Raw genomic sequence first — 27,010 nt, 5'->3', positions numbered from 1 at the left:
CATCATTTTTTAGGACCTGAAATAACTCAGCAGGAATTCCATCACCCTCCACTAGCTTTGTTCATAGCGATGCTTCCTAAGGCCCACTTGACTTTGCATTCCAGGATGTCTCTGGCTCTAAGTGAGTGATCACACCATCATGGTTATCTGGGTCATAAAGATCTTATTTGTATAGTTCTGTATATTCTTGCCATCTTTTCTTAATATTCTGCTTCTGTTAGGAAGATTCTGCTTCTGTTAGGTCCATACCATTTCTGTCCTTTATTGTGCCAGCTTTGCAGGAAATGTTCCCTTGGTATCTCAAACTTTCCTGAAGAGATCTCTAGTCCTTCCCATTCTATTGTTTTCCTCTATTTCTTTGCATTGATCACTGAAAAAGGCTTTCTTATCTCTCCTTGCTTTTCTTTGGAACTCTGTATTCAGATGGGTATATCTTTCTTTTTCTCCTTTGCCTTCAGCTTCTCTTCTTTTCTCAGTTATTTGTAAGCCCTCCTCAGACAACCATTTTGCATTTGTTTTTCTTGGGGATGGTCTTGATCACTGCCTCCTATACAATGTCACGAACCTTCATCCATAGTTCTTCAGGCACTCAGTCTATCAGACCTAATTCCCTGAATGTGTCACTTCCACAGTATAATCATAAAACTCTTCTTAGAATTCAACCATTAGTTTAGAGAACTTTAGTTTTGAATAAAATCTTATAGGACCTAGATGAGCTCTCTTCATTTTACTGACAACAAATCTGACGCTCAGAAATTAGTCAATTATGCCTAAATGCCCCAGGCAGAGTGTGGAAAAATCAAGGCTTCAAACTTTGAACACTTTAAATCTGGTACTTTTTGAAAACATCTCCTAAGTCTTTGACAGGTTCTTTTTATCATGTGCCCAGATCAGTGTCATTTCCCTAAATCCACAGCTTTAGGAATTTATCATACAGTTTATCTCTGAGAGCTGGCACATTGCAGTATAGATAACTGATCTCATTTACAAAGTTTGCCCTTTATCTTGTTTTCAACTAGTATCATTTCAGTCGAAGAAATGTCTGCCTCTAAGCCAGAATCACCTTTACCTGACCAAAAGAGTTTCTAAAAGGTGCACAATAACCTGTTAATTGCCTCTGGTCTGGGGCATCATCAAAGCGTTCCAAAAGGTGAACGACCCAGTTTTTTACATGTTAAATTTTAGGTGGCAACAAGCTGTTTAGTAAACTTTCAGCTAAGACTGAAGAGAGAAAGGACGAGAAAAAGAAGAAGTCATGTTGAAGGAGGTGGCTAAACTATTTTTAAAAAAGAACCGAGGAAGTGAATCAGAAACGAGATCAAGAAAGTGAGCAAGTATTCTAGTACAAAGTATTATAGAGACAAGGCAAAGCAACTAACTACTAAGATGCAGATTACAGTCAATATTTGTTACCTTAAATCTCACACATAAATGCTGTATTTAGTCTGTATTTCTTTTTGACTGCCATCAGATTTAACTCAGGACAAATGTCACACGTCTAGGTTTGCTAAGTTTAGACTGAATAGTATTCAGGACTTTTGTTTAGCTATTAGATACAAAATTTTAATAGTCAAGTATAAAGTATCAGGATCTTTGCTAATGTTTTGCTTCTGAGACAAACCCTCTGACCACTCATTCTTGGCTTCCTGTAAGAATTCTTCAGATTTTCACCTACAGAATTTTGTCTTTCATCCATTGCTGTTCACCTGTCTCACACGCCCTAACCTTAATAGTTTTAATTTTTACCTATATAAACAGATGAGGGCTTCATCACCTCCTAGCCCCAATGTCACATTCTCCAATTATCTGGATAATAGCTTTCTCTACACTGTATTGCAAAGCGCACAAGAATAAACATGATGTTAGGCTTAATCTCTCCTCTATACCGAGAGGGTGTGGCACAAAGTAGATGTTCAGAAAGTATTTTTATATGAATGACAGTGAAGTAAAAACAGTATAAAGTATTAGAATAAAACTTCCTAGAATTTACTTAGTTATAGGTTAGAAGAATGGTACATTTGGTTTTTTTAAATACCTTGGGATTTTTTTTTTTCATTTTAAGATTTTGGAAATGTAACTAATTTCAGGGTCTAATAGAAACTCTCAGCCCCAAATATTTTCTTAACTTTCAATGGACGTGTTTAATGCAATTTTGAAACCAAATATGTGAGCAAAATTTGCATAATCAAGAAAACTGAAACAAAAGGTAGTCATGGAAAGTCATTTTAAAAATGACTTTAATCATTAAATTATTTCAAAATTTCAGTCATTTAAAGTGGTATGTAACAACTTACCATATTCCTTTTCATTTACTTCAGAGATGGGTTCGGAAATAACGCTACAGAAAGAAATGGCACTTGCTGCAGAGGGATTCCGAGAATGCCCCATGTGGTGCGGCACCTTCTTCACGTTCTTTAAGGCTTCCTCGGCTTGCTCCTGTTCCATTGCGGCAACCATATCTTTATATGCTTTCCTGGCTTCCTCAGTAAGTTCTACTAACTTATTAAACAGGCTCTAGAAAAAGAAGAGATATTGCCTAGTCCATTTTGTGTTATACTCTTTATTACTATCATTAGCAATAAATATCTCTACTGTTTCAGGGCCGGATACACTTTCCATCAGCACAAAATCCAAAGGTATGCAAACCACAGAACTCTATAAAATATTGCAACTTATTTTCTTTTTTCTCTTTAACTTATTGATTCTCACAAGTCTGAAGCAAATCCCTGATTCAGTACTAGCCACTAAATTATGCACTATATTCAAGTTCTTGCAGAGTTTATTAACTCAACAGAGTTTATTAATTCAACAACTGCACGCTATAGCATCTAGCACTACAGTGGGTACAGAGACTACTGGAACCGCCACTCTGCTCTCAAGGAACCTTCTATATGGCTGAAAGGAGAGGACAGGAGACAATAACGATTCAAGGCACAATACCTTAAATACCTAGAAATGTGCAAAGTGTTTAGCTTTTGGAGGAAACATCTAACTGCTGGGTATCAGTGAAGAGTTCATAAAGCAATGTAACACCTGATATATGCCTTGAAAATCTGGCACAGCTTTGAGGGATGGAGACAGTGCGTTTTTAGCCAAGCATGCAAAACCATAAACAAAGGCACAGACTTAATAAAGTTCAAGGCTTGTTTGGGGAGCAGTGAAGAATAGTATATGGGTTCGAATATAAGAGAATGGGTGTATGCAGGGTGATGTCCAAGGATGCAGAAGGAGATGTCAGTCTCCATAGGAATTAAAAGCTCCCTATAATGTTTGTTTGTTTGTTGAAAGAATGCTGCTTTAAAAAAGACCAAATACAAGTCAAGTGATTGGCTAGCTAGTGTTTGGCTAGCTGGGCCGTGAGAACGATGAAAGGCGAATTATAAAAACGGAATAAAGAACCTAGAAATACAATATAGAGTTAACCAGATGTTCTTCCATCAGCAAAACAGAATGAACATGAATAGAATTATCAATCCCAGTGAAATGGTAAGTAATGGAGCACACATGTGTTAGTAAAACAGCAAAATTCATATTGCATTACAATTGTACTTCAGTAACTATGAGGTATAACAATATCTAAAGCAAACTGAAGTTTCCACAGTCACAAAAGGATAATTAAAGAACAACTTAGTGGTTCGTGTGTGCGTGTGTGTGTGTGTTAGTCACTTAGTCATGTCTAACTTTCTGTGACCCCATGGACTGTAGCCCACCAGGCTCCTCTGTCCATGGGATTCTCCAGGTAAGAATACTAGAGTGGGTTGCCATGTCCTCCTCCAGGGGATATTCCTGACTCAGTAATCGAACCCGGGTCTCCTGCATTGCAGGCAGATTCTTTACCATCTAAGCTATAAGAAGGTCCTTTTAGTGGTTCTTACATCACAATTTAACAACATTCTATCCCTCCTTAATGTCTTGATTTAGTATCATAATGCAATATATATACCCACACATTAAGTAAAAAATTTCAGATGGCAGATACAATCTGGCTACCTATAAGAATATGTTGAATTATGTACATAAAATTATGTTTTTAGAAAATGGGGGGAAAGTACAGTACAACTGTCTTTTTCTAAATAAAGCACTGTCATTTAAGTACAAACCATAACATGAAAGCCTGGTAAAAAAAAGTGCCATAATGTTATGGAAAAACATGTCTCTATAAATTAAACTTGAGAAGAAAAAACGTAAGTAGCATGCTTTACCCAGCTGCAGCTTAAATTCTTTATAGCAGCAGGTACAATAAACACTGTTGCTAATTGTTTTGATTTTTGAAGAGAGGTGGGTGACAGCAGTATCAAAAATATATTCAGGATTTACTTAATTTTAACAAGGAAGGAGTGAAAGGGAAGTTGCTCAGTCGTATCCAACTCTTTGCAACCCCATGGACTGTAGCCTACCAGGTTCCACCATCCATGGGATTTTCAAGGCAAGAATACTGGAGTGGGTTGCCATTTCCTTCTCCAAGGGATCTTCCCAACCCAGGGATTGAACCCGGGTCTCCCGCTTTGGAGGCAGACGCTTTACTGTCTGAGCCACCGGAGGATGGATTTCATTAAAAACATGTAACATGTCATAAATATTTCTTTGCAATATTCAACAAATCATGCACTTAAGTGAAGCCAACAAAGAAAACAGGCACATGGATATGTAATTTTGAGATTTACATTGGTTTTATAATACAATAAAACACAGAAACTGTTGGAAGTAAAATGACAGAAAAGAAAGCACAACTGAAGAGAGAGAAGCCGTTAGGGAATAAAAGTCTCTAGTAGCAGTGTAAAGACCGAAAGCTTAATTCAAAGGTTAGTCTTACTAGATGGTAAATTTAACTTAGACGGGCTACCATATTTACTGCAAGTAGACACACTTGACCATGTATCAGTATTTCCTTGACCTCCATTCTTTGAAAGTGTTTGGTAAACAGTAACTCACCTACCGCACAATGGAAAAGGCAAGTAAAGCAATGTACAAATAAAACTGGCAAACATTTTATAATATAAAAGCATTCAAATAACTTAATACATCTAATTCAGTAAGAAGTCAATATAGTTAAAAACAAACATGTCTACTTTTCCTGAGCTCGATCCTATTCCACAAACTTGAACAGTGAACAAAAAAGGACTACATTTTTATTACGTGTCATTTGTTTTATTTAGTCACTAGGTTGTGTCTGACTCTTTTGCGACCTTATGGTCTGCAGCCTGCTGGGCTTCTCTGTCCATGGGATTTCCCAGGCAAGAATACTGGGGAGGGTTGCCATTTCCTTCTCCAGGGAATCCTCATGACACAAGGATTAAACCTGCGCCTCCAGCATTGCAGACTGATGCTTTACCACTGAGCCGCCTGGGGAAGCCTATGTGTCTCTACCATGGACCTATTTACTGTTTACCATCCACATCCTCAGATATAGTTTCACACAGCAGGCAGATATACATCTACCACGCAATTTATTAAACGTTTATCACCTGTTCATTCCCAACTAATGTAAAAGGTTGTCAGACACAAAGCCAAGGGGCCTGCCTGCAAGGAATTCAGTTACATGAAGAAACACACGAACTACAGCAAGGCAGTGTGATATCTATAACTGAGAAAAGCATGGGTTCCTGTGGCAAGCACAAATATTAATCACATGACTGTACAGAGTAGGTGGGTACACAGGAAATTTAATGGGAAGTGAGAGAGAAACTGAATAAATAGGGGGATGGGACCATACAAATATAGTGACTGGATAGGAAAGAGACACTTAAATATACACAAATAGTATGGCTGAGAAGAGGGAAAACTGTTCATCAGCGGTGGCACAAAATACTTTAGCTTCAACTTCATATAAAAGTCTTATTTTATGCACCAGATTGTATACAATTTAAAACAAATATAACTGAAAACACGTCAATGTAAAAAATCACAATGAAGTCAAATAATGCACTAAAAAGAACCCCACATATTAAAACAAAAAAAATTACCAATCTTATGATATCAGTTAATAAGCATTAGTCTAAATAAGTAACATTATCATTTAGCAGCTCCTATGGGCAAAGTCTGTGTTAGCAGACTATGAGAGGAAGACAACTATCATAGGTGAAGAACTATTCTCTCAACACGTTTAGGAATTTGGTTTTCTAAAGGAAAATCTTCTCCAAGTAAAGGGTTCTTTTCTCGCTTGACTCCTAATAGCATACAATAAACCCAACATATAAAGTGAAGAAAATTATTTTACATTACACAATACTGGACATCTTTACCCAGCAATTATATGTATTATCAAGTACTACATATCTGAACCCAGAAAAAAAAAAAAAAAAAAAAACCCACTGAGGCAGAAATATGAGCTAAAATCTTTTCAAAATGCTATAGGATTAACTTACATGCTTTCAACACTAAAAAAGGAAATGTAACACTCAAGAATTTTCCACTCATTCCTGGAGAGTCACCGTATCACTTCTGCAAATTCTCAAACACAACACTGGCATGTATCCAAAGAAAACGTACTATGGGGGTGGTGGCGAGGACACTGAGGGACTGTGTCTTCTAAGTCTTACCTCAGCGCCAAAGTAGTTGAAGATTCCCACTACACTAACAGGAACCAGCTTGTTCACACAGCGACCTAGAGCTTTTCTTCCAAGGGCAAACACAAATGGAATTTCTTGTTCCCGTGCCATGGCTATAACATTATAGAGAGCCTCATCCAGGCCACCTGAGACATAGAGGTTTTATTTTAGTTATTTCCTAAATGAAGCTATTTCAGCACCCTAGAGCTAAAGCAAAAGACACAGCAGCAAAGGATTCTATGAATGCTTGGGGTCACTTAGGCTGTTCCACACATTTTCCTATCTATGGCTATAGGTACATATTTTCTTTCTCCCCAGTTAAATACCATATTCCTGTAATGCCAGTATTTTTGTTTCTCCACAGGGATTAGCACAACAGGAATCAAATTTCAATATAATAAATACTTTTCATTTTTTTTAATTAAAATTGTTAATAGTAGCTGATGCCTTTTATCCAATCTCTCAGCTCATGTAAGCAGCCATCACAGGCAGGAAGACGGATTATAAATGACTGTTTTTACTAGTATGTCCCCCCTGTGCAGAATATGCCTGTTACTGCTATTGATGCATCTGTCTATTCCAATCATCTGAAGCGGCTCTTCCATGAGAAAAGGACAAAAAAGGGTGCACGACATGGTACAAAGTACTTGTGTGCTGGCTCACCCAAAGACCTCTGTTACCGCTGATTTCTGATACAAATTTCCACCATAAACACAAGCAGAAACTTTCATCTTTTTCCTAATTCTTTTTAAGAGAAAAGAGCTATCAAGGGTAATGTAAAAAATTTTAAAGTAGTAAACTTGTAAGAGTGCATTTCTTTATCTCTGTAAATAAATTCTACTGAAAAAACTTTTACAACAAAGAGGACACTTGGTTGGCTCAACCTAAATCCTTCACCAGGGTTCATAAATGGGGATTTTCTTTACAATCTGTTCTCAATTTTATTAAAATGAAATAAGTGAAATATTTCATTTTCTTTCCTCATATTCAATACTATGTTTTATACCTAAACTCTCCTAAAGAAGACAAATGGCTTCCACTTTTAAAAGTCACTACATAGTCCACAATTATACTATACAAATATCAAGTGACTTCAAAAGTAAAATGCTCATACCTTTGGATTGGATCTTTTCACAATTTGGAGAAATTATAACACACTTGATCTTGTTTAACTTCATATGTTTCGTAACTTCTCTGAGACCCATAACCAGCCGTCTCCTTGCTTTTGCTCTCACAGGATCCTTTTGATAGATGCGTTCCTGGAAGCTGACAAGTTCTTGAAGAAGAAGAGTCACACATTCATCAATCTCTTTACAAAGAACCTGATTACAATACCTGTAAAGGAAATCAAAAATAGGTAATTATAAAATTACTTAGGAAAAAAATACATCCAGCAACAGGTTTTCATTTTAAAAAAAAAACAAGTCTTAATCTCCTAAATACTTCAATCAATGAGAAAAATAACAGAGTTCTTCTGAATTAGAACAGATCGGCTTTTATGTAAAGGACAGACCTCTAGGAAGTACTATCTAAACACCTAATTACTAAATTCCTAACGGTATGAATCAAATATTAGCCTTCTATTAGATAAAAACAGGCATTTTTTGGTAAGGAGATAAAGCATAAAGTTATTTTATTTCAATGAATACTAAGGATGCCTCTAATAAGAAACACAGTGATTTCATAAAAGCTAACCAAATGCCTAATACCAACAGTTCCTCATCCATGCTTGGATATATCACAGTCTCTAGGCACTGGCTTCTTGAACCATAAAAATAGGGATGACAGCTTCCATGGTCCCTCTAACCCTGAAAATCTATGACTAGAGAAGATGAATTCAGTAATTAAATTGAAGTCAAAACCAAAGAGATCTTCAAGGTAAAAGTCACATGCCCTTATACTGGGCAAAGCAACTGAATGGGGCTCTTTGTGAGATAACATATGGCCACAGCTCAGATCCAACCAGTCCATTCTAAAGGAGATCAGCCCTGGGATTTCTTTGGAAGGAATGATGCTAAAGCTGAAACTCTAGTACTTTGGCCACCTCATGAGAAGAGTTGACTCATTGGAAAAGACTCTGATGCTGGGAGGGATTGGGGGCAGGAGGAAAAGGGGACAACAGAGGATGAGATGGCTGGATGGCATCACCGACTTGATGGACCTGAGTCTGAGTGAACTCCGGGAGATGGTGATGGACAGGGAGGCCTGGTGTGCTGCAATTCATGGGGTCACAAAGAGTCGGACACGACTGAGTGACTGAACTGAACTCAAAAGCTCAGAAAACACGAGGTGAAGTGCAAAGCCACTACAGTACTTAATTTCAAGGGTAAGGAAGTCATTTAGGTTAAAGTAAGCTCAGTTCAGTCTCTCAGTCGTGTCCAACTCTTTGCGACCCCATGAAAGTAAACTACTTATATATTCTACTTTGCTAGTTCTCATCCATAATCTCTATCGTAAGTAGGTATTTAACAAAGAGAACTGGGGTAATTTCTAATCTAAGAATGCCAGGCCAGCAAATTGCCACTTGTAAATAACATTATATGGTGAGAAAATCCAGGCTTGCCATTCTCTAGTGAAAAAAATAATGGAGGTTTTTCTAATGTTTATGTGAAAAATGTTTAAATACATACGAGTATGACATTACTTCAGAACAGAAGATACAACCAGACAAGATTAATAAAGTATACAAAATTAAGGAATGCAATTAAAGAATAAAATGCCAAAAATGCAACTTTCTTTATTCTGCTTTTCTTCCAAGCTGTTTATTTCATACATGAACAAAATCTTATTCTCCAAGTATTTATTTTCCCTATATCTGTTATTTGACACTTAACTAATTAACTTTTCAAATCTAGGTGGTATTTGCTCAAAACAGCAATATAAAAAAAAGGAACAGAACAAATCATTGTGGTTTGAATTCACATTACTCTTACGCTGGGATTCTTTCATAAGCAAGAAAGAATAAAGGTAAAATTAATTCATCCACACAAATGTTCATATTCCCAAATCCTTCAGAGCAATGACTGTCAGTTCAAGATTATTCACAGATGGCATTTTAAAACTTAGAAATATACACTTAAAAACTAATAGCTTTAGGTAATAGGTTGACTTCATATAGTAGGGTCTTAGAATTGTCATTGGTTAGAGAGTTTTTTTGAAGGACAATATAAACCGAAAAGCAAAAGCACTGGAGAGGGAAAATGTCATAGTATGGCATTTTATAGATAAGCTCTAAGAGGCCAAATTTCCTAGGGATGAACACTAGTTGCTATAAAAAGAATATTTATTGTCAAATCGCTTTCAAATGAACACAGATAAAATGTTTTCCATATAATAAAACCAGCTGTTAAACTAAATCTGAAAGATCTCTGGTATTGTTGGCTCAACCCACCAAGAAATAATAACAGTATTAAATTCAGGACTACAATCAAGATATTTAAACTATTCAACCTCAATAGAAACTAAAACTTACTCTCTAAATCTTTTGCTGTGGATTTTGGTTATTGTTGAAGATGCCATTGGACTGCCTATCCCAGAACTAGCTGGAGAGCCTTGGGACACAGGTGTCATACAGTATGGAGAGTTCTGACTTGCTGGAGACAGGGATGTATCACTGGGCATGCTCAGTCCAGTATCTGTGGAGAAGTGGGGTGAGGAGAAAGAATTTAGGAATTTCAAATGCTGAAAAGCCCTACACCAATCAAAACAACTTAGAATGGCAGTATCTTTTGTGTCACTTTCAAATTCTCCAGAAGCTACCAAGTTGGGCATTGCTCCTGTCACAAACATTTCTCATATACTACAAATATCAAATCTTCCTATTAGGTCTTAAAATATACTCTGAAAAAAAATCAAGCACAGCCTATAAGTCTTCACAGAAAAGATGAGAGAAGGCAAAGTAACCTAAACACGTACCCTTAGAGGATCTAAATTGAAGAACAAAATGACGTATTTGCTTCTGCACCTCTTTCCGGATCATATTACCTGCCTCCTAATATTTTTCCACCTCTTTCTTAGAAATAATTTTTTAAACAGCCTTAAAATTCCCATTGCTGCTAGCAATGATGATTCTACCTCTCCCATTCCCTCCACACCACTCCTGACCCTCCAAGCACCACCCAAGTTTCTCTTTCATCTGGTCTTTGCTCCTGTGCTCAGGTAGCCACGTTTGTCATCTTTTGACTCAATTGCTTCCTTTAGTTACTGCTTCCTTCTCAAACAAATGAACTCAGGAAATGAGTTAGTATTTGTCCAGTCCATTAATTTGCAAAATTATATATACACCTTATCTCTCTGCTAGACTGTAAATTTATTGTAACAGGGACGGCCCACTACACAGCTTTATTACATTTCCTGAGCTTCCCACCCCCACTCCAGTTATTAAAGTACACACAGTTAAGTATTCAAAAACACTTGTTGAATGAATGGATAATTAGATAACACCTAAATACAAAGGGAAAGATGTTTAATTGAGAGTAAAGAAGAATTCTAACCAAGTATATTGGAATAATTCTTAGAAGTAAATTTATTTTTCTAAACCCAATGGAACATTGGTACTACATCTACGTGTAAACCAGATTTAAATATTTTGCTGAAATTTGAAGAATAGCAGTAGAAAAAGGGACCTAGTCAGTCCTCTCTCAAAATCTTTCTTTCACAGTAGTATAAATTTTTGAAGGCATTTGCAGTTTTCCTGAGGTCCCATTTGGAATCATGTTCTGGTTACCCACTGTATGGGACTGAATCCTATCAACCAACTGGACTCTGCACCGCAACAAGCTTTACAATTCTCTCTTTGTAGCATATGTGTTAATTCCACAAAATTAACTGAAAAATATCTGTGTACAAGTGGACCTGTGCAGTTCAAACCTGCATTGTTCAAGGGTCAACTGCAGTCCTGCAAAGAAAAGACAGCCAACTGTGTTCTGGATATAAAAGAAGACAAAAGGAGCTGTGACAGTTACAGAGGAGACATTAGTGAGATCATAATTATGAGAGTACACAATAAATTCAGGATTTAAGCTTCAAAACTGCCACAGACCTACTATTAACACCTGCCCCTCCTTTAAATATCTCCTTACAGAAGCATCTTCCAAATAAACTCTCAAACATAAAAAAAAACTTAGATAAAACATGGAGCACATTTAGGAGAATAACTAGTGATGTGCTGTTACCTACCAATTAAAAAACTCTGGACCATTTTACGAGAAGAAAGGGAAAAGGAGTGATCTTACCTTCCTGGGAAACAATCTCTTGTGGCAAATCATCAATAAAATCTAAGTGCATTTCTACTGGTTCCTCAGATCCCAAAAGATTGTGGTCCACAGTTAAACGGCCCTTCTTTTCCTCTCTTTCTTTCAAAATAACCTAAAAGTCATTACCAGTCTTAAATTACTCTTTAAGTATGTACTGAATGATTAAAATGTTCACTATTATACACTTAAAAAAAGGACATGAGGATTTTGTCTGGCTACGTGGAAACTGGCAAAAATGTAAATGTAATTTTAGGCAGTGAAGCTGAAGGAAGTACTATATCCAAAATAAAGGGAGGCAATATAATGCTACAAGCTATTAAACCAGATCTGCTTCATTCTTTAAATCCGAGTTGACAAACTAGGGCTTTCCTCAAAATGGGTAAAATTAAAAGTGTGGAAACCAGACCACAGAGTTACATTAGATTTATTTGGTTATATATTATCTCATCCTGCTCCTCCTAATAACAAAACTGAATTAAAGAGAGCAGATATTATCCCCAACTTAAAGATGAAGAAGATAAAGATAAGAAAGGCTTGATAAAACAAAACACTAAGTACTAAGTACTAAGTTGGTACCAGAACCTCAGGCTTCTGATTTCTAGGGTCCAAAGTTTTTGGATACCTAAATGTTTAATTTTTTCTGTTTTAACTTTACAGACAGAACTCATTCTCCAGAGCCTTGGTCAACACAGAAAAATAGTCATGATGCTGAGACCCTAACCTCAAATTAACTAACTAGTCATCATGAAGATACATGCTTAACAAACTTTCCACAATAATTTGTTGGCTAAAATGCCACAACTACATTTTGCAAAACAGATTTAAACCCTTATTTATCCTGTAAAATAATCATCCCCAGGTTTTGATTTACCTTTTTAAGTGCTGTGGGCCGTTTTAGTTTTGCAATTTCCTTTTCTTTTCCTTTTTTTGCTTTAGAGGAAGTAATGTCCAAAGAATTAAAGGATGTCAAACAGGGCTGACTTTTGGTTAAAGGTTTTCTGTTAGTAGAGTCTTTAGTGTGGAAAGAAGCTGCAGTGACCACTAAAACCAAACAAGAACATTAGTTTTACTCTTATGGCCAACTCCACACACTTTCAAAATTTCTAATGATAAACGTCTAAGAACAAGAACATCCTCTTCTTGTGGAAAACTGACATCATAATAGCAGAAGCAGTATTTGGCCATGCAATGTCCCTCAGATACAGCTCCAAAGAACCATTCTACCTCTGAAATTTCAAAACTCTGTACCTCTTCTTATTGCTAATGAATCTAAGAATGACCCTTATATAAGGTAAGTACTGTCACTCCTCATTTCAGCCTGTAGGTAAAAAATGATGCTTTTCCCTCTCAGCTGTATTCTTCAGTACTAGTCAAGCAATTCGTTTATGCCTGATTGATACCCTCATTCTCCAGTGCATACCGCCCATCCTTCAGTAAACCTTGCCTCTATTAATCATCTCAATCCCCTCATTCTAGCAGAAAAGCTTTCCTGTTACTTCCCTGAGCAGATGCTTTCCAATATAAGCTTTTAAGCCACCTGAGAGGAGGTGGCAGGCATCCTTACTCCCACTCAAGGCTCACCAACCACTTCTGCTAGTAATCCCATCTCAGGATTAATTCCTCAAAGATTTTGCTCTATCCCTTTCCCCTTTAATCTTTCAAGTTCTTCCCTAACTCCCCAGAAGAAGTTAAAATCTCCTCTACATGAAAGGATGAAAAAAGGCAGGCAAACCAACAAAACCTCTCCCCTGAATGGCTTCTAAGGCACCACCAACTCCCTCTCTCTTTCTGTAACTTCCAAATAGTCGGCTTTCCCATTACTTTTCAAATCATTATAATCTGGCCCCTGCCTTACCCACTTTCTTGAAACTGCTATTGCCTAGATCACATATAATTTTACAATCGCCAAATCTAATTCTGAGTCTTTGCTCTACTCGTTTTTTTCTTTTTAGCATGTGTTACCAAAGACCATATCCTTCCTCTTTCCGAAAATTCTATCCTCATCTTCTGTTACATTCCATTCTATTTTTCTTACCTTTTCTCAAACCTGTTTTTCTGGTTCTTTTTCCTTCTGTGTTTTAAATCTGAGTGTTCTACATCTTTTATCCTAATTTTTCTCTCCCCTGACAATCTTATATATTTCCAATTACAACAATCATCCCTATTTGAAATTTATTGACTTCTAACCTGAACTGCATATACCTAACTATGTTAAATAGGAACCACCAAGATGTCCCTAACTAACATTTCAAATACAACAGGACCAGAGTCTGTTCTTCCCAAGAAAATTCTTATTCCATGATCCTTAGTCTATTTGGAATCATCCCATACCACCAACACAATGCTCTAAGTCAGAGAGTCTGGAGTCATCTTTGACTTGTTGCCACATTCCATCAATTAAAAAAACCCTATTAACTTTCTTAAAATCCTTTACATCTCTGCCATAGTCCTATCCTTCTTTTGGACTTCCAAAGAAAGCTGATTTCTTTGTAATCAACCCTTACAAATTTAAACATGGTGACAAGTTAGAGGTTAACCTCATTTCTATCTTTCAAGAACTTTACCCTCCCTTCAAAGTCCAGTTCAAATCACATATGAAGTCATTTATAACATCTTCCCCATATGGCCCTGTTGACATAAATCACTCTTTCTTCTATAAGTTCATTAAACTTTGCTAGCACCTTTCCTGAAGCACTGCTTTTTATGAGCTATGTGTTTATATCTTTCTGACTACACTATAAATCTTCTTAACCACAGACATATCATAATCATATCTGTAATTCCACAGTTCCTGACACCATGCTTTGCTTGTAGATAATTACATTTGTATATAGTAACATGTGTTAAATGAATCAAAGTTGTAATATAATAAGCCACTTGAAATATCACAGACTAATAGTCTTTTCCCCTAAATAATTAGTTACACGTTACTGAGCACTTTACATGTATCATCCCATTTATTCCCTCAAAACAATCCTGAAGCAGGTACTGTATTATCTCTATTTTAATATGAGGAAATTGAAGCACAGGAAGATTAAATAACTCGCCAAGGAAATACATGGAAGAACAGGATCCAGGAGATAGTTCAAATCCAAAGCCCCCGCATGCAGCCCCTAGATCACACTGACCCCGAACACTGCTAACTCTCAGTTCCATTTCCTAGGCTCCTTTACTCTTAGTAAGATGTTACTACCACTCTCCTCATCTCAACAGCATGTAACTCTAAAGCCTAGAATGTACTCAATGTTAGTTTTACTAACAGTTACTCTAAGCTAAGGTTCATACTGGATGGGTAATTAACTATAGGTTTAAACCTTTTGCATACACAATTAAAGTTATAAACTGTTACTATCTTTTTGTTTAAAAACAGTAGATCCTTTATATAGGAACAAAAGAAACAGAAAATTCAATTCTGCCTCTCAACATCAGTGTTTTTTATTGGTGCCTTTCTCTTTCCTTTATCTTATTCCTCATCCTCCTAAAACAAAGACTATGAAAACAAATGAGGGAGCACTTCAAAGCTGCTGAGCCTAACTCTGATGAGGTTTGTTAAAAAGAACTGTTTCAGGAGAAAGCAAGATCATTTTCTCCCTCCTTCCCACTCTCTTTCTCTCACATACACACAAAATTTGATCAGAACTCCTAGGTTTCCCATTTGGTTTTAAATTGGATAATTTAACAGTTATAGAGCCAAATTACTTGTGGTCCTTACTGCTACCTTCAAAGCTGGTCAATGATATGTACCAACTGACAAATCTGAACAGAAATCCAGAGGGCCTGAGGGAACACACTATACTGATGTCTGAGGGAAGGGAGTTCCAGGTAAAGGAAAGAGCAAGCCTCAAGAACTGCGCTAGAAGCACATTAGAACTGTCTGTGGAACAGCAAGGGGCTAAGTGGCTAAAGCAGTTTGTGCCAAGGGAGAATGGTGGGGAGGGCCAAAAGGTGACAGGGTCAGCTGAGATATGACTTAGAACTCCGGATTCACTCCAAGTGAGATGAGGAGTTGCTGGAGAGTTTTGAACTTCTATTTGAAGAAGATCGCTCCTTTAAAGATAGACTGGGGGTTAGGGTGAATGAAAGGTAGGTAACAGTGTGGCAGGAGAGGAGCTGCTGAGTAATTAGACTCTGGATTTTTTTTTTTTTTAGGTATATATAATTTAGATTAACAATATCCAAAATATATTACCAAAGTGAAATAACATATTGCTCAGATGAATATTACCTGTATATGACAGAGGTCTGGTATTAGTAATTTGCCGTGCTTTCATGGCTTGCTGTTGCTTTTCCAGAGCTGCTAACATATCCCCCAAATCTAGCTGCACAGGTGTTTTATTCTTTTTTCCAGCTGCCTTTGATAAAGCTTCCTGCAAGATAAATATGAAAACATTTTTGTTATAGTATGAAAATGTGACAATTTAAGGGAATTCCCTGGCAGTCCAGTGGTCTGGACTCCACGCTTTCACTGTGGAGGGTGCGGGTTCAATTCCTGGCCGGGGAACTAAGATCCTGCAAGCCATGCGATAAGGTAAAAAAAAGTGGCAATTTAAGATAATTGTATTTGTCACTCTTCCATCCACCCTCTCCCTCAAACTTACCAAATAAACTACCATATTTATTCATAAAAATGAATACATACCTGTAGTTTTTTTTGCTCCATACTTATTTCTGAATATTCTTGAGCGGTGGCAAGGGCTGCTGCTAAAGCTTTCTTCTTTTGACTTTTTGCACGTTTAGGAACTGAGGTTGTAATGGGAATTGGAGTCTGAACTATATTGATTGGTGAGTTTTCTGGTAAATCATCCAACTATGATAACCAGAGAAAACCATTTTTTAGTGATTCCATAAAAATCTAATCATAAGGAAAGACAATCTAGAATGTGAGAAGTTCTACAGTATAACTGGGCTAGACTGTTCAAAAGATTCAATGTCATAAAGAACAGAGTGAGGTGGTAGGACCATTCTAGACTAGCAGACTGGAAAATGATAGCGACCTAACAGCATACTGCAGTAGGTGATATAAGCATCTGGATTCTGTACTAAAAACAAAAGCACTCCAAAGTAAAGTTTTACAACTGGGGAAACTTTAGCAGGGACTGTATGTCGCATGATGTCATTTAATAAATGGTATTTACTTCTCTGAAATGGAACTACAGATTTCAAAGGACAGTGTCTGTTCTGGCTACATTGAAAATACTAAATCAGTACTAAATACAGTGTTTCTTCAATACCATCTGCCCAAGTCTTTATACTTCCCTGTAGTATTTCTTTCCAACACAATCATGGCTCAAAAGACATTCATACATTTTACTTATCTTTTTAAAAAGTCACTTACTACTTTTGAAGAAAGTTTCTGTTGCATATTCTCATCTTTAGCATTTCCATTCTCACTTAGTTCTCGAAATCCATCTTGATCCTGAAACAGTTCCACATTTTAAGTAAAAACACAGTCCAAAGCAATAAATTCTTAAGAACAACCTTTTATAATGCTTGAGAGTAATGAGAAATGGGGAAGTAATCAACTCAAGTAATTAACTCAGTATTGAACTATTTTAAGTGAGTCTTAAAAAGGAAGTCTCATTTCTCATAGGCTAACACAAAGCTAATTTAATTATTCAAGGATGAGGACATATCCACACATCCATCCTTTGGATTTCTGTATTTATAACTCCATTTTTATTAATAATTCTACCCAAGGTATTACCCAAAGTAAATAAAAAGAAATTCAAAAAGGATTTTTATCACATTTCACATAATTTGGATTTTAAAGAAATGGCTTAATATGAATTTCATTAATACATTCCCTGTCCCACTGCTACATATACCTAGAAATAAGATTAAAAGTTAAAAAATAAAAATAAATTCCCTATTCAGAGTAATTTCTTAACCAATATCCACCTTTACACTGAAAATTATCTAATATCTTCAAATATAACTATGGAATGAATCATGATTAAGTGTAAATAAAAAATCTGCCACAGGTACCGTTCTTGATATAATACTTCAGATGCACTCTCAAGTCCTTTAGGGCAATTATCAAGTTTATGGAACATATTACTCATCTCTAGCCTCTGGCTTCCGTATATTTAAAATGCAACTATTAAGCCATTTTATAGAAACTATGTTAATAAAAATGAGTTATTCAAATGAGTTACCTGGGATGTTGTTTACCATCTTGACACAAACTCTACTCATTCTTTAAAACCTATTCCAAACACTAACCCTATCCTGCCTCAAACCCAAAACTTACTACTCCTCTCAACTCTAACCACACCTAAGAATCACCAGGTGTGTGCATGCCTACATTGCTCTTCACACAGCAATCTCCCTAAGGGTAGTGTGTTTCTTCATGTTAATGCATCATGCAGAGCACCTTACTAAATACGTAACAGGCCTCCAATGAGTGCCAGTTAGATGAATAAGTAATAAAAACACTGCCATTAGAATATAAAGCGTCTGCCTATTAGAGAAAGTAAAATAGCCTTTTATCTTCCTTCTCAAGACTCCCTTGACTAGCAGTACAAATTAACCAGATTTAACTATTTTCAAATTTGAAAGCCTTAACAAAAGAGACTCAACACTGATAATTAAAGATGGGGAGAAGATTCATATTAGGTGAAATTTATATAAAATTAAGTTCTATCTCTGCATGTTATTTCAAAATGATGACTACTCATGACAAAAATTTAAAAATAAACATTAATAAAGCTAATGTTTAGACTAACTATATATAACCAAGAAAAAACGTGAGTCAATACTTCTAAGTAACTTACAATCTAACAGCAGTGATGGGTTAAGACATAAAAAGGTACTTATCATAATGTAATAAAAATTAATTTCTGAATGGGAACATTTACTGTAACAATTTACAGTTTGAAATAAGTACCTCAAAATATAGAGACTCAGAATTTGGGTCGCCTCTGTGAGACTGGCTGGGATTTAACTGCTTATTATCTTGTCTCTTTTGCAAATTTTGTCTTCTTTCTGAGGAAGTACTATGTCCTCGGCATCTGAATCCAACCTAAATAAACCCCAAAAGAGGGGGAAAATGTATTAAGTGAAATGTTTTACTGAAGTGTAACATACAGAAATGTACCCAAAAGTATACAACTCAATGAATTTTCATAAAGTGCATAATTTATTATAAAAGGCCAAAACTTTGATAAATGAGGTAAATATAATGAAAACACAAAAATGTAATAATTAGTGCATATTACTCCCCCCATAGAGTTTTGCCAAGAAAATGCACTGGTCATAGCAAACACCCTCTTCCAACAACACAAGAGAAGACTCTACACATGGACATCACCAAATGGTCAACACCGAAATCAGAATGATTATATTCTTTGCAGCCAAAGATGGAGAAGCTCTATACAGCCAACAAAAACAAGACCAGGAGCTGACTGTGGCTCAGATCATGAACTCCTTATTACCAAATTCAGACTGAAATTGAAGAAAGTAGGGAAAACCACTAGACTATTCAGGTATGACCTAAATCAAATCCCTTATGATTATACAGTGGAAGTGAGAAATAGATTTAAGGGCCTATACCTGATAGATAGAGTGCCTGATGAACTATGGAATGAGGTTCGTGACACCGTACAGGAGACAGGGATCAAGACCATCCCCATGGAAGAGAAATGCAAAAAAGCAAAATGGCTGTCCGGGGAGGCCTTACAAATAGCTGTGAAGAGAAGAGAAGCTAAAAGCAAAGGAGAAAAGGAAGGATCTAAGCATTTGAATGCAGAGTTCCAAAGAATAGCAAGAAGAGATAAGAAAGCCTTCCTCAGCGATCAATGCAAAAAAATAGAGGAAAACAACAGAATGGGAGATCTCTTCCATAGAGATTTCTTCAAGAAAATTAGAGATATCAAGGGAACATTTCACGCAAAGATGGGCTCGATAAACGACAGAAATGGTATGGACCTAACAGAAGCAGAAGATATTAAGAAGAGGTGGCAAGAATAAACAGAGGAACTGTACAAAAAAGATCTTCACGACCCAGATAATCACGATGGTGTTATCACTGACCTAGAGCCAGACATCCTGGAATGTGAAGTCAAGTGGGCCTTAGAAAGCATCACTACGAACAAAGCCAGTGGAGGTGATGGAATTCCAGTGGAGCTATTTCAAATCCTGAAAGATGACGCTGTGAAAGTGCTGCACTCAATATGTCAGCAAATTTGGAAAACTCAGCAGTGACCACAGAACTGGAAAAGGTCAGTTTTCATTCCAATCCCAAAGAAAGGCAATGCCAAAGAATGCTCCAACTACCGCACAACTGCACTCATCTCACACGCTAGTAAAGTAATGCTCAAAATTCTCCAAGCCAGGCTTCAGCAATATGTGAACCGTGAACTTCCTGATGTTCAAGCTGGTTTTAGAAAAGGCAGAGGAACCAGAGATCAAATTGCCAACATCCGCTGGATCATGGAAAAAGCAAGAGAGTTCCAGAAAAACATCTATTTCTGCTTTCTTAACTATACCAAAGCCTTTGACTGTGTGGATCACAATAAATTGTGGAAAATTCTGAAAGAGATGGGAATACCAGACCACCTGATCTGCCTCTTGAGAAACCTGCATGCAGGTCAGGAAGCAACAGTTAGAACTGGACATGGAACAACAGACTGCTTCCAGATAGGAAAAGGAGTACGTCAAGGCTGTATATTGTCACCCTGCTTATTTAACTTATATGCAGAGTACATCATAAGAAACGCTGGATTGGAAGAAACACAAGCTGGAATCAAGATTGCTGGGAGAAGTATTAATAACATCAGATATGCAGATGACACCACCCTTATGGCAGAAAGTAAAGAGGAACTCAAAAGCCTCTTGATGAAACTGAAAGGGGACAGTGAAAAAGTTGGCTTAAAGCTCAACATTCAGAAAACAAAGATCATGGCATCCGGTCCCATCACTTCATGGGAAATAGATGGGGAAACAGTGGAAACAGTGTCAGACTTTACTTTTTTGGGGCTCCAAAATCACTGCAGATGGTGACTGTAGCCATGAAATTAAAAGACACTTACTCCTTGGAAGGAAAGTTATGACCAACCTAGATAGCATATTCAAAAGCAGAGACATTACTTTGCCAACAAAGGTTTGTCTAGTCAAGGCTATGGTTTTTCCTGTGGTCATGCATGGGTGTGAGAGTTGGACTGTGAAGAAGGCTGAGCGCCGAAGAATTGATGCTTTTCAACCGTAGTATTGGAGAAGACTCTTGAGAGTCCCTTGGACTACAAGGAGATCCAACCAGTCCATTCTGAAGGAGCTCAGCCCTGGGATTTCTTTGGAAGGCATGATGCTGAAGCTGCAACTCCAGTACTTTGGGCACCTCATGCAAAGAGTTGACTCATTGGAAAAGACTCTGATGCTGGGAGGGATTGGGGGCAGGGGGAGAAGGGGACGACAGAGGATGAGATGGCTGGATGGCATCACTGACTCGATGGACGTTGAGTCTGAGTGACCTCCGGGAGTTGGTGATGGACAGGGAGGCCTGGCGTGCTGCGATTCATGGGGTCGCGAGAGTCGGACACGACTGAGCGACTGAACTGAACTGAACTGAACTTCCCCCCATGCATGAACACTTATATTGGCTTTATTTGTAATACCAAAAACAAGAAACATCCCAGATATCCTTCATTAAGAGTATAAACTCATGTGGTATATTCACCCTATAAAACAGTAGGTGATCATAAAAACAAACTACTGATATAACTAGCAATCTGTAGGAATCTCCAGAAAACCACACTAGTGAAAAAAGTCAATCCTAAAAAGACTGTATCAGTTTATGTATACAGCATTCTTGAAATGACACAATCATAAAATGAGGAAACAGATTAGTAGATTCACATTAGTGGATTCTAGAGTTTAAGGAGAAGCCGGTGAGGAAAGGAAGGGAGTCTGGCTATAAAAGAGTGACATAAGGGATCCCAGTAGTAATGGATCTGTTTTGAATCCTGACTACATTGATGTCAATATCGGGGTTGTGACATTGCACTAGTTTTGAATGATGTTACCATTGACAGAAACTATGCATTACCTTTTCACAAAAAACTATTTTATTTTAGATCTTTTAATATCTGCAGCTTTCGTATTTTTTAATCCTAAGAAATATTAAAAATTTTAAATGTTGTTTCTAAGAATACAGATTTAAGAGAATAAAAATTTCAGTCACATAAATTATTATCCTATTAATACATCTGCAAACTGTTCAACTGTCACACAAAGAACTAAGAGTAAGAAAAAGCATTATCTTAAGACAATTAAGTTCCCTCTCTTAAGTACCCAATGCAACTTATATGAAATGCCCTTCTTAACCAGGACACTTTAGAGAAGATGAGAAAAATACAGTGTTCTTTACCAGTTACTCAAGAATCCTAATAATAAACAGAACTTGAAGTGGACCTGGACTGCAGGTGCTGGTATACAGGCTTTGGATATGAAATCAAAAATATGCACAAAAAGCCCTGGAAGCACCTGGCAATTCTCATGCTAATCAACTGGTCTAAGAAGACTTGCCAATAAGAAACAGAATTTTTATACGCTCTTGGGAAGTAGGTTGTATGGCAGAACTATAAGCTAGAGCACAGTCATACAGTAAATGTAATTCTTCCTTAGAGGATCTATTGTGAAAACTGGGCTACTTCCTATAACCTATAAGCACCTGTTAAGAAACTAGATAATTTTCCAAGGACCCAACAGATTCTTGGTTTTAAATATTTACTTCATCTTAAAACAGCCTCATGAACATGGATAGAGAGACAGATAGAAAAATACACCATGTGATGAAGCCAATTTTAGAAAAATCTTTGGTAGTATCTAGCAATGAATGTTCTCTATAAAATTATTTCAACTTTAATGTCTGTTTAAAAATTTTCATAATACAGTTTTTTTTTAATTGGTTCATGAAAAGAAGCTCACACAAGGATGGCAAAACAAACACAATTTACAATGTCCAGGTACCAAAGAAACGACTTAATTCACATAAATTATTCACACTGAAATGAGTACTAACAATCAAGCCCCAACACAGGGATGAATAGGAAGCAAGAGAATAATTCCTGAGTGAAAATCTTCATTCCTTTGTACAGTCACTATCACAAAAAAGTACATGTAAATCTACCTTCCAAACAGCATTACCTCAAATGTTAGCCTTCTTGTAAACCACAGCTAATATATAATGTCGTTACAAACACAAAAACAATTCTTTTAAAAAATAAATGCAACTTAATTCTTGGAGACAAAGTTTGAGGATTAAATTAAAATCCCCAACTAATGGTTCCAACAAAGTTCATGGGGATCAAACATGCAAGTATTTCAATTACCTCCTGAAATGAACCTTTGTTTTTTTAAGTTCTTCTAAAAGAGTTTTGTTAACAGAGACTGGGCATACAGAACAGAACCAAGCAGAAATAACAAATACATATTAAGATTCTTAAATGACTAGCATAAAATTAATATATAAAGATTTAAGTTTTCATGCTCCATTTACATAACAAAAACACTAAGAATTAATATATGAAGAATATGTACAAATTTGTTTTCAGAAAACTATACAATACTTCTAAAGAACACAAAAAGGTGACTCAAAAAGAGAATGATGTATTTTTTTTCTAGAAAGATGCCACATCATAAAGGATGTCCATTCTCCTTAAGTTGATAGATTAACAACCAAACAACAAAACAGAAAATCCAGAAACAAGACTTCAAAATGTATGGAAATTTAATAGGTGATAAAGGTGGCTATCTCAAATAGATGAAGTAATGGACTTGTCAATTCACAGTGGTGGGAGATTTGGGTAGCCACATGAAAAACACAAAATAAGACCCATTTTTCACAACATCCATTAAGACAAACTCTAAATGGAATAAAGATTTAAATGTAAAAAACACAAGAGCATAAACACATTAGAGGAAATCAGACAAATTTCTTTATAAAAAATCAACTTCTTAACAGTATTTAAAACAAACTTGTGCATGGCAATTATTAGGCAAAGTCAAAAATAAAAATGAAAATCTAGTAAAATATTTGCAACTCATAACAGACTAAAGGCTCTTAAAATTTCTTTAAATTTGGTAACAGCCTGATCAAACTGATTTAAAAATGTACAAAAACAGAGAAAAAGGTCAAAACACAATAAATGGGCAAAGAACATAAGTTCACAGAAAAGTACAAATGGTCCTTAAACATATGGAAAGATGCTCAACTACATGAATACACTATTTCTCCTAACTGGCACAAATCCAAAATCTTGAAAACACATGGTTTCTGAGGCTCTATGGAAATAAGCACTCGCCACATGACTGTTAAGAATGCAAACTGGCACAATCTGGTGATATCTACCAAATAACAGAGGTGATTTCACCTTTTCACTCAGCAATACTTATCCAGGAATATATTCTACTGCTCTACACACAGATTTCAAAATAGCACTGTAGCATATCTACAACAGCAATAGTTTATAAACAATTAAAGTGTCCATCAACAGGACTCCGAAAATAACAAGGATGCATCAACATGTGGTGGTGGTGGTGGTGGTGGTGGTGGTTTAGTCGCTAAGTCGTATCCGACTCTGTGACCCCATGGACTGTAGCCAGCCAGGCTCCTCTGTCCATAAGATTTTCCAGACAAGAATACTGGAGTGGGTTGCCATTTCCTTCTCCAGGGGATCTTCCCAACCCAGGAATCGAACCCAGGTCTCCTGCATTGCAGGCAGATTCTTTCCCAACTGAGCTACAAAGGAAGCCCCAACAACATTAGGAGTTGCATTAAAAAAAAAAAAAAAGTGCAGAAACCCTCTGAGTAAATAATACAGCAATATCTCTTTTTTTTTTTTTTCTTTTTTTTTGAGACTGTGCTTTCTTTTTTTTTTTTTTTTTAAATGAAGGGAAATCACAACTCTTTATTCCATATATTTCTGTATATTTTAAATTTCCACAACAAACATGTATTTATGGATTACTCACATAAATTAATTTTTAAAGGCCCAAAAGGGCTTAGTTAAACCATACTTTCTATCCAGTCTGCATATTAATTAAAGCTTCTATTGTTTCAAGGTGCTCTAAAAGTTTGTTCAATCATTTCTGATTATTCTAAACTCTCTTCCTTACTTGTGGTATGAGTTAGTCCCAGTTCAGCACATTAGGCAGAAGTACAATTAAAAGTTGATTCACACTACAGGTATCTCACTGTTCAAGAATTCTATTCAAGCTTTTAGAACTCCAGCTACACACTATCCAAAACTCAGGGAAAAAAAAAAAAACAATCAAACAGATTTAGATAATATCCTCCATATTCAAAACCTAGAAATGAATATAACTGGTACCAAGGGATACTTTGTATTAGTCAGCAGTTTTCTTTCATCTGGTTTCAGTATGAGAGTAATGCTGGCCTCAGAATAACTTGGGAAGTATTAATATTTCTCTACTTTTGTCTTTTAAAAAAGATTGTAGAAAATTGGTATAATACAGCAATATCTCTAACAAAATATCTATCTACTTTGTTAAAAGATGTGAACAGAACAGAATGAATAAAACTTGAGATACATACTTATATTTTTACTTATAATGACATGGAGAAACTCTGGGCAAATACACAGGTACAGGTAAGGGGAGAAAACATGTGGAGACAGGATGCAAATGAGACTGTTGTATAACCTTTTTCACACATTTTTTTCAACCTATTCACAAAATAAAACCATTTTTATTTTATTCAAAAAATAAAACTTAAATTTTTAGACTCTATCATTTACAATTAAGGCTACAGCAGAGTATAGGGAAAAACCTGCTGTTTCAAATGTTAAAGACGCTGGTAAAAGTAGTAAAAAATCATTTCACTGTTCAGTAGTTAAAACCACATGGTACAGGTGTACAAATCTAATAATAAATGGGGAAAAAGCTCAAAAACAGAACCTAAAACATAAGAGATTAGCAGGTGACTAAAAGAGTAAATCAGAAAAAAATTAATATATTACAACATTAAGATAACTGGTTAACTATTGTGAAAACTGACATCATTAGGTTGTACCACACTTCAAAAGAAAACCTTGGATAAAAGTTTTGAAAACATTACACTGTAAAAAAGTAGCAGAAAATACAAATGAATATTTCAGTTCAGTTCAGTTCCGTCGCTCAGTCGTGTCCGACTCTTTGCGACCCCATGAATCGCAGCACGCCAGGCCTCCCTGTCCATCACCAACTCCCGGAGTTCATTCAGACTCACGTCCATACATTTCTAAAAGGCTTTTTAAGCCTTAAAACAATCAGAAATTGGAAAGGGAAAATATTTTGACTTAAAAGAAAAAAGATTCTGCCTATCAAAAAAGCAAACAACTGCACACTTAAGAAAAGTACAACAAAGCCTCAGAAGTAGAAAAGAAAACACACTGTTCAACATCTGGCTCCAGTTCTTTTGGAATGAAGAGATACAAAATAAACAAATGTTTACGCAGTTCCGTAATTTTGTTTTGTCTTCTCATTAGCTTAGAGGCAGAGGTAAAATATTTTTCTGTGTCAGTATCATTTACTCTCTAGTGGACTACTGATACCAAAAGCACCAATGCAGAGACTGCACGCTTGGCAGGTCTAGCAGTTACAACTTCCAGATAAAATTTTAGTGCTTGACCAAACATTCCACAGATTCTGTTTATCTAATCTATATAAACAATTCTTGTTTCAGCTCTTTTTGATCAAATAAAGCTAGACTGCTTCACAAGCCTGCCACAAACAACAATGACTCGTTTCTGCAATAACTGTAGGGAAGAGGGCACTATTCTCCTTGTTTTCCTGACAGCATAATTAATGCTAGGGAACTTCATTTCAGGGAGGCAAAGGCACAGGCAAGAATTTGGTTTATTCGATCCATTATTAACTTACTTCTATTTCAGTTCATCTAGATCTACTCATATGGTAACTTTAATTCCCATTAACAAGATTTAAGAAATCCAGGAATGCTATCTAAAAATTTAAAAAGGAAAAATACTGACCAACCAACGCCTCCCTGATTTCAGAGACAACCAATGCAGGAAGATAGTTATTGGAAGCCTGTGGCTGTATATAACTTGCTCTGCTGTACTTTAGCTAAATCTTGCTCCCCAAACCCAGGAAGCTACCCAGTCTGGCCACATTATAGCATGAGGTTGCCATCACTGTGGTACTACAACAAGCACCAAGCATGGTTTGTGGTGTTTACAGTCAAGTAAAGAC

At 36.4% G+C, this 27,010-nt stretch overlaps 1 protein-coding gene across 3 annotated transcripts in view; it reads right to left on the bottom strand.

The window, feature by feature from the left end:
• The window catches only part of SECISBP2L (SECIS binding protein 2 like), a 60,763-nt gene that overhangs the window by 13,391 nt on the left and 20,362 nt on the right, over window positions 1-27,010 (bottom strand). For 2 of the 3 annotated variants that reach the window (XM_024998056.2, XM_059890868.1), the window contains 10 exons: window positions 18,690-18,824; window positions 17,139-17,219; window positions 16,443-16,610; window positions 16,029-16,170; window positions 12,675-12,844; window positions 11,783-11,915; window positions 10,021-10,183; window positions 7,663-7,883; window positions 6,540-6,694; window positions 2,295-2,514 (listed from right to left, as the gene is read on the bottom strand). In XM_024998056.2, coding sequence (XP_024853824.1) covers window positions 2,295-2,514; window positions 6,540-6,694; window positions 7,663-7,883; window positions 10,021-10,183; window positions 11,783-11,915; window positions 12,675-12,844; window positions 16,029-16,170; window positions 16,443-16,610; window positions 17,139-17,219; window positions 18,690-18,824 — 1,588 coding nt within the window. The remainder of the gene's footprint in view (window positions 1-2,294; window positions 2,515-6,539; window positions 6,695-7,662; window positions 7,884-10,020; window positions 10,184-11,782; window positions 11,916-12,674; window positions 12,845-16,028; window positions 16,171-16,442; window positions 16,611-17,138; window positions 17,220-18,689; window positions 18,825-27,010) is intronic. The other variant, XM_024998057.2, reaches the window with a different exon arrangement.

The sequence above is a fragment of the Bos taurus genome, chromosome 10 (genome assembly GCF_002263795.3).
Source record: "Bos taurus isolate L1 Dominette 01449 registration number 42190680 breed Hereford chromosome 10, ARS-UCD2.0, whole genome shotgun sequence".
NCBI lineage: Eukaryota > Metazoa > Chordata > Mammalia > Artiodactyla > Bovidae > Bos > Bos taurus.
The sequence above is the reverse complement of the archived record's forward strand: the minus strand, read 5'-3'. Positions and strand labels throughout refer to the sequence as shown.